The sequence below is a fragment of the Penaeus vannamei genome, chromosome 14 (genome assembly GCF_042767895.1).
Source record: "Penaeus vannamei isolate JL-2024 chromosome 14, ASM4276789v1, whole genome shotgun sequence".
Taxonomy (NCBI): Eukaryota; Metazoa; Arthropoda; class Malacostraca; order Decapoda; family Penaeidae; genus Penaeus; species Penaeus vannamei.
This window is the reverse complement of record NC_091562.1, coordinates 31,862,477-31,869,976: the sequence shown is the minus strand read 5'-3', so window position 1 is coordinate 31,869,976 and position 7,500 is coordinate 31,862,477. Positions and strand designations below refer to the sequence as shown.

Below are 7,500 nucleotides of genomic sequence, written 5' to 3'. Positions count from 1 at the left end.
TATTCCCAGAATACAAACTCATATGGTAGAATATCACATGGAAACCATTAACCAGCATAATTAAATACAGCCTCCTTTGGTTGACATGGAGTGCAGCATACTGTAAAGCAGTGCAAACCAAGAAATAGTTACCTGTGATATTGGCTAATTGAAGTCAATCTTTGCAGGATCGCCCAATGAAAGCGGCTTCATGGTTAACAAACGTGCTATGTACGAGCCCGGGGCAGTGATGGTGTGCTCCCAAAAACGGGCTTGCTGTGTCGTCACCCTCGGGTTCGTTGCCATCATCGCTGTCGCCCTCATTGTAGCCTTCACTAAGCCAGGTATAAATTTGGTACTTTGTGGTTTGTATTTTTTTACACGCAGCTGGTTTTGTATTTTTTCATGTGAGAGTTACACAAATATTTCATAACAATTCAAAAAACTTCCTATTTTTTCATGACCTAGGATGCCCAGAGGCTACTTATACAGGAGAGCCGTTGCCAGGCCAGAGCATCCGGCCAACAAGCTCTCCCCCTACAACACCCCCTACTGCCACCAATGGAGAGCTGTTCCCATGGACCAGTGTTCGATTACCAACACACGTTAGACCTTTACACTATGACCTTAGTCTCCATCCTAATTTGACTAGTAGATATGTCAAAGGTGAGATTCAGGCTGATATTGTTGTTTGTTTGTTTCTAGCACAACACTCTTTGGCTCTTAAATAAAGTGGGTGATTTATCTTTTTTATCAATGTAAATAGGATGATTTTGCTTTCTTGCTTTAGATAAAGATGGTGATTTATATTATTGTGTTATAGGCTTTTCTTGCAGTATAGGACTTTGAAAACATCACACTAACTATTTTTATATTAGGTGAATTAACCATCAAGTTAACTGCAATAGAAGAAACACAACAGATAGTCATCCATGGCCATGACCTGAATGTAACTTCATATAAGCTCCACAACAAATATGAAAAGCCAATCGGTATCAGCAAGTTCCTCGAGTATCCTGCCCACCAACAGGTAGTAATATGTTTCATGATTATGAATTTGGAAAATTTATGAAGCAAGCAACAAAACAAATCCAGAGATTTCTATGAAATTGAATAAAGTCTTCAGGAAAGTTGTGACATGCTTTCTATTGCCCCTTTTTATGTATATAGAGATTTTCTGAAAGATACTAGTATTTAGAATACATTAATTAATGCATAACCTTCATACAGCTATATCTCAAGCTGGATGAGATTTTACGTCGAGGAAGCAATTACACGCTGCGGCTAAGTTATGAATTCACCCTGAAGGAGGGACTTGAGGGATTTTACCTGTCATCCTACAAAACAGCCAATGGAGAGAAAAGGTAGTTTTCATTAATTACTTTGAATTTGTACAGCATTGTTTTAGGATTATTTTGCTTAGGATTGGTGGTTATGTGATAGTGAAGAGTAAGAGCTGTATTAATTTTGTGTAGGGGTGCTTAGTCAGTGAAAGGTAATTATATCCCGTAAAGTGAGAAGATCAGTGTGGTTGATGAATATTTTGTATATTTGATAACAGAACCTTGAAATGTTTCTGTACAAAGTTCATTCCCAGTGCAAATAACACGTTGTCTCTATATTCAAACATAGTGAAGAAAATAGGTTTGAAGTAAGTGAGACCTCTCATTACTTTTGCAAATTAATATTTTCTCCCTCAGATTCACCTATTGTATTGATTTTTCCATCATCTCCAGGTATATCGCTACCACCCACTTTGAACCAACTGCAGCACGTGCAGCTTTCCCCTGCTTTGACGAGCCACAGCTGAAAGCCAAGTTCCACCTGAGTATTTACCGAGAACCCCACCAATTTACCCTTTTCAACATGCCGCTACAGACATCAGTCAAAGCAGAGGATTCGGACTTGGTGAGCTTTTATATTTTGTTTGAGGTTTGGATATTTGATTGTAATTATTTTATTATTATTATTATTGTTATTATCATTATTATTATTATTATTGTTGATATTTGTGTTATTATTATTGTTATTACCATCATTATTTTTTCACATTTTTTAACAAAAAAATATGGGCCTAAACCAATGATTTATATTCAGTTTATCCTTGTGTTGTCTCTTCAGAATAAGTATATGTTGTCTAATGTAACATCATAATTTCTAATTTTGTATAGTGTGTTATACTTTCTTTTTCATTTCTAAATAAAGTATTACAGAACATCATTACTTTCCAATATATGTACGTGGCATTATCACTTTCAAATCATGAATTGTACATAGAATTATATCCATTTATATGTTCTTTATTATACCTTTATTTTTATCTCCAAATATGCAAGCTTATCATTACTCTTTTGAACATTCCAGATTCTTGACCAGTTTCAAGAGAGCGTGGAAATGAGCACATACCTTGTAGCTTTTGTAGTATGCGATTACGACCACGTGACCAACAAAACAAGCAACAATGTTAGTGTCTCAGTCTACGCTCCTCCTATGATGATAAGCCAAGCCAGTTATGCTCTACGTATGGCCACACAGATCCTCGACTTCTATGAGTCTTTCTTTGGGGTTCCGTATCCCCTCCCCAAGCAAGGTAGCTTTCTGTTTGCAGAACTAAGAATGCACTTGGGTTATCTTTGCTCCTCTTGGCTATGATTTTGAATTTGATATCAAGGTTTGAATGTAAAAGAAGCTATGTTTATTGTTTTGCAGGAATTGAAGATATGTTGATAAATAGCATATTCCTTATGAAGTAAAAATGATTAATCTGTATAAAATAAAGTTGAGAATAGATATATACGATATAGATGAATATAGATATTTAATTGGCAAACAGTTGTATTGTAAGATGAAGATACATTGAAAATAGTCAAATATTTATAGAAATCATTAAAGTTGTATCAAATGAATTTAGATAAAGGTGTATGAGACAAGTACGGGTGGAGTGCAAAAAAAAAAGATAATAATAATTTTACAATAAATCATTGAATTTGCAGATTTGATTGCAATCCCTGACTTTGGAGCTGGTGCTATGGAGAACTGGGGGCTGATCACTTATCGTGAAACTGCGCTTATGTTTGACCCTAATCACACCTCGTCACGTGCTCAGCAGAGAGTTACTGTTGTAATTGCCCATGAACTCGCCCACCAATGGTTTGGTAATCTGGTAACTATGGCATGGTACGTATCATTAGTGCAAATGTAATGTTTGCAACATGATTTTTTACCTCATTAGGTAATACTTATATATATATATGTATGTATTTTTTACCCATAAAGGTGGGTTGTTTTCAGTTTGATAATCATTTGTGATTTCTACAGTGGTAATGACAAATATTGATGGCAGTAGTTATTGTGTTTATAATTTCATCATATGGATAATGTTAATCATGAATAATGACGATGTTAATAGAAATAAGGTTTATGCTGCGTATTACCGATTGACATAGGATTGTGAAGTATTGGTCGTCAGTAACTGCTTTTGTGAAGTTGCATAGATATGAAGGCCATGCACTGTTACCTTAACCCGTGAAACAGGAATACATAGTGAAATGTTGGCTATTTGAGAAATAATCTGTAATACATAGATAAGAAAACTATTTTTTAAATATATATATTTATATAGGGAATTACCTGTTACTACACATCTTCCTTTCCTCTGAGTCAAAGTATCCTCTGCAGGTGGAGTGACCTATGGCTTAATGAGGGTTTTGCAAGCTTCATGGAAAACTTGGGAACAGGTGTTGCTGAACCAGGCTGGGCCATGCAGGAGCAATTCATAGTAGAGAAGATGCAGCCAGCCCTTTCCCTAGACGCACTCCTGGCCTCCCACCCAATCTCAACCCCTGTGGATGACCCTGCACAGATTGAATCCATATTTGACACAATTTCATATAAAAAGGTGGGTCTTGCTGCTTGCTTATTATTATTGCCATTGTTATAGCAATATTTTATGTTTACTGTCATTTTTTTAATCTTCATGTTTATTCTTATTACGTGTAGTATCAACAAATTCTGCATTATTGTTTGATATAGTTGTCATTTTTGTAAGACCTCAGAAACTTCAATTACATCTGTTGCATTGTCTGAGGATTCGTTTTCCTTTGTATCTTTTCTAAATATTTTTTGCTTGCAGGGTGCATCCATTATTGGCATGCTTGAGTCCTTCATTGGGCAGGACATGCTGAAGGCAGGACTGAGGCTCTACCTTGAGGCCCATAGGTACGGTAATGCAGCAACTGATGACTTGTGGGAAGCCCTGACCAGGATACTCAAGAAATCCGGCCATAATCTCGATATTAAGGTAGGTTTTTGCTCCTACTCTCCTTTTATAATGTATTTGTAATGGCAAGTGGAAAATGGCACAGTTTGGTGTGAAACCGTTCTACAAAAGAATTATTCTATATTAGTAAAAGATATAATAAATTGGAACAACTCATATGGTTTGATTATTGATGATGTTATTGATGATGGCATTGTTACAAAAATTTCTTTCACTATTCATATGCTTATTACAATATTAACTTGATATTGTTTTGTTTTTCATTATTATTGTTATTGCTTTCATCGTCTCTTTTATTATTATTGTTTCAACTATTATTATCATTGATATTGGTATTATTATTGTTTATTATTATTATCATCATCATCATTTTCATCATCATCATCATCATCAATAATCATCATCATCATCATCATCATCATCATCATCATTTAGTATTGTTTTGTTTTTTTTATTATTATTATTTCATTATTTTTTTATTATTATTATTATTGCTGTTGCAATTGTCTTTTTTTCATTATCATTATTATTGTTATTATCATTTGTTATATCATTATCATTACAACTATTACTGTAAGCCATTATATATTGGTATCATTGTTACAATCATCTTTGATCTCACAGGGAATCATGGACACGTGGACCCTCCAAGCTGGGTTCCCGCTCATCAGTGTCGGCTTGGAGGATGGACTCGTGACAGCTAGCCAAGCACGATTCCTAGTGTGTGAGGAGAATGTGACTGACCCCAATGAACCCCTCAACTCCACACTGGGATACAAGTGGCATGTTCCCTTAACCTATGTTACCAGTGCCAACCCGAAGAATGAGACAATGCACTGGATGAACTTGACAGATGGTGAGTGTCGTGGGATGAAAATTGTAGGCACAGTATGATTTTGAGATAATTTTGTTTTTGGAGTCAGATGTGTTAAAAATATCTCTGAGATGGGTATAGCAGATGTAACTGCTCTATAATTTGACATATGGGTCAGCATAGTGTTTGGGTAATATTTGTAGTAGGAGTGGCTTCAAATACATTTATTTGTTTATTTATGTATTTGTTATTATTTATTTTTTTAGGTAGCATTTGTTTATTATTATTATCATTTAGTTATTTTTTTTCCTTGTATAATCCAAGTTATGTATTTTCTTTAAGTAGAAATAATAATTCAGATATTCATCAACACCTACTCTTTTCATTTGTGCAGTGGAATTTGAAGTGGGCAAGGAGGTCAAATGGATAAAGTTCAATGTTGGACAACGAGGCTTCTATCGGGTCACCTATGATGAGGGGGGTTGGGATGCCCTCATCCATGTGTTGCAGACAGAGCCCCACACACTTTCCCCAGCCGACAGGGCATCACTGCTCGATGATGCCTTCACGCTGGTCAAGTACGTATCAGACCTTTCACTCTCAACCTTCTTTATCCACCCAGACCCACCTAGAGATTCCCTAATATACCTAGGTGTTATACAAGGACAGTGACACCTGTTGTTTTTGTTCAACTCATTTTTTTTAGTAGAAGTGGTGGATAATTTAGACATAAGGTTTTGACTACTAGATAGTGAGCTAAAAAGGTATAAATGGGAATGAATAATTCCACAGTGCAAGAGATGTTTTTGATACATTTTGATTTTATCTGTATCAGAGGCATATGAAGATGCAACTTATCAAAATGTGTAAAACTCATCTTGTGGTTATTCATTCTTATTCATACTTTTCTCTACATTTGGCTCAATGAACTCTTGAGATAGTGAGTTGTAGGTGGGTATTATTAATTGTATATTATATTTACTAAAGGTTAGATAAACAATGTGTATATATAGTATAGTTTGATAGATTTTTTATATAGTGTAGTAAAGTAGTAAGACTTGAAATAGACATTTATGATACTCATTATCTTATTAACGAGATGAAGAATTAACTCTAACTCATCTCTGGTCTTTTATATTAGTATTATCACATATTTATATATTTAGTTGTTTTAAATAGATTGTAAAGTTGCCAGATTTAATAGAAATAAGGAGATTAATCTTTTAAAGATTGTATTTCATATAAATATTTTTCTTCCTTTCTATTTACATAATTAAGAACAAGTCCTATTTGTTTTACATTGTTTATGGTCTAATTTTTTTGCATTTTAAATAGAAGTTTTCAGAAGTACATTGCATTGTGTCTGTAAATAGTATTATCTTTGCCTAGTGCAAGTTCCACAGATGCATCATTAATTAGGGTAACTTTTTAACTGCTGTTTTTACTAGGATTTATTACTCATAATGATACATTTTTCAGAAACCTGCTATTGATACTGATTTAAGGTAGTTTCTTTTAAAACCTGGAGTGACATGTTCAGTGTAATTTTTTTGAAACACGGATTTTGAATATTAGAGAAAATAAAATTATATATACATTTTGAATATTTGCAGTGTGTAGAGGATGATGGTATGAAAATGGTTAATGGATTTTATTATTGATTGCTAAGAGTACACACTTTAAATATAGGAGCACATTCTAAATCCACAAAACTCATTGGTGTTTGGCTTTGTCAAAATTATTGTTTTTGCTCTAGTATCCCATTCATGAAGAGATTGTAATTTTGAATAGAGCCTATCACGACATCGAAATATGGAGCTTCTTTTCACCCTTTTGGTTGTGCAAGGTGGCATTAGGAAACCTCTAGTCAACTGAGAACCGCTGTGTTATTTCTGTGTGTATTACAAGTGAACCAGTGTATTGTACCAACCAGTTCAATTTCTGTTGTTTATATCTTTTGTTTTCTTTTTTCTCTTTGGTCTGATTTTGGTATTACTTTGACTTTTCTGATCCCTGTTCCAACACTTCCTCAGCCTCCTCTTTCTCAGTCAGTGTATTTGTATCCTGTTATTGGAATTATGATCCTCTTTATATTCTCTCTTATATATATCTGGTGTTTTAAATGACTCGCACTCAATCCTTTTCATCATCATGTTATTCCTGGTTAATGTTTGTTTATACATTCCTTTCAGTGGGTTTTATGTGCTGTGGTGTATTCCTTAAGAAATTAAGAATCTGGTACCACAACTTCCCTCCATAAAGATTTTAGTCTACCTCTTATTGCTTTTGAACATTTTTTTATACCTACTGTATAGGGCCACTGAATTTTTAGATGATTTTTCCAGTTTGTTCTTTGTCTTACAAACTTAAAATTGTGTTAATCTTTTATACTATTATGATTCCTATTGGCTCTTCACTTGTTCAGATG

At 34.3% G+C, this 7,500-nt stretch overlaps 1 protein-coding gene across 1 annotated transcript in view; it reads left to right on the top strand.

Moving 5' to 3' along the window:
• LOC113808319 (endoplasmic reticulum aminopeptidase 1) overlaps positions 1-7,500 on the top strand; it is a gene marked incomplete in the record, with an annotated part of 119,389 nt that overhangs the window by 101,942 nt on the left and 9,947 nt on the right. Inside the window, 11 exon segments of the mRNA XM_070129859.1 lie at positions 168-323; positions 448-645; positions 858-1,009; positions 1,210-1,343; positions 1,716-1,887; positions 2,344-2,569; positions 2,973-3,156; positions 3,658-3,877; positions 4,112-4,279; positions 4,883-5,114; positions 5,467-5,650. Coding sequence (XP_069985960.1) covers positions 168-323; positions 448-645; positions 858-1,009; positions 1,210-1,343; positions 1,716-1,887; positions 2,344-2,569; positions 2,973-3,156; positions 3,658-3,877; positions 4,112-4,279; positions 4,883-5,114; positions 5,467-5,650 — 2,026 coding nt within the window.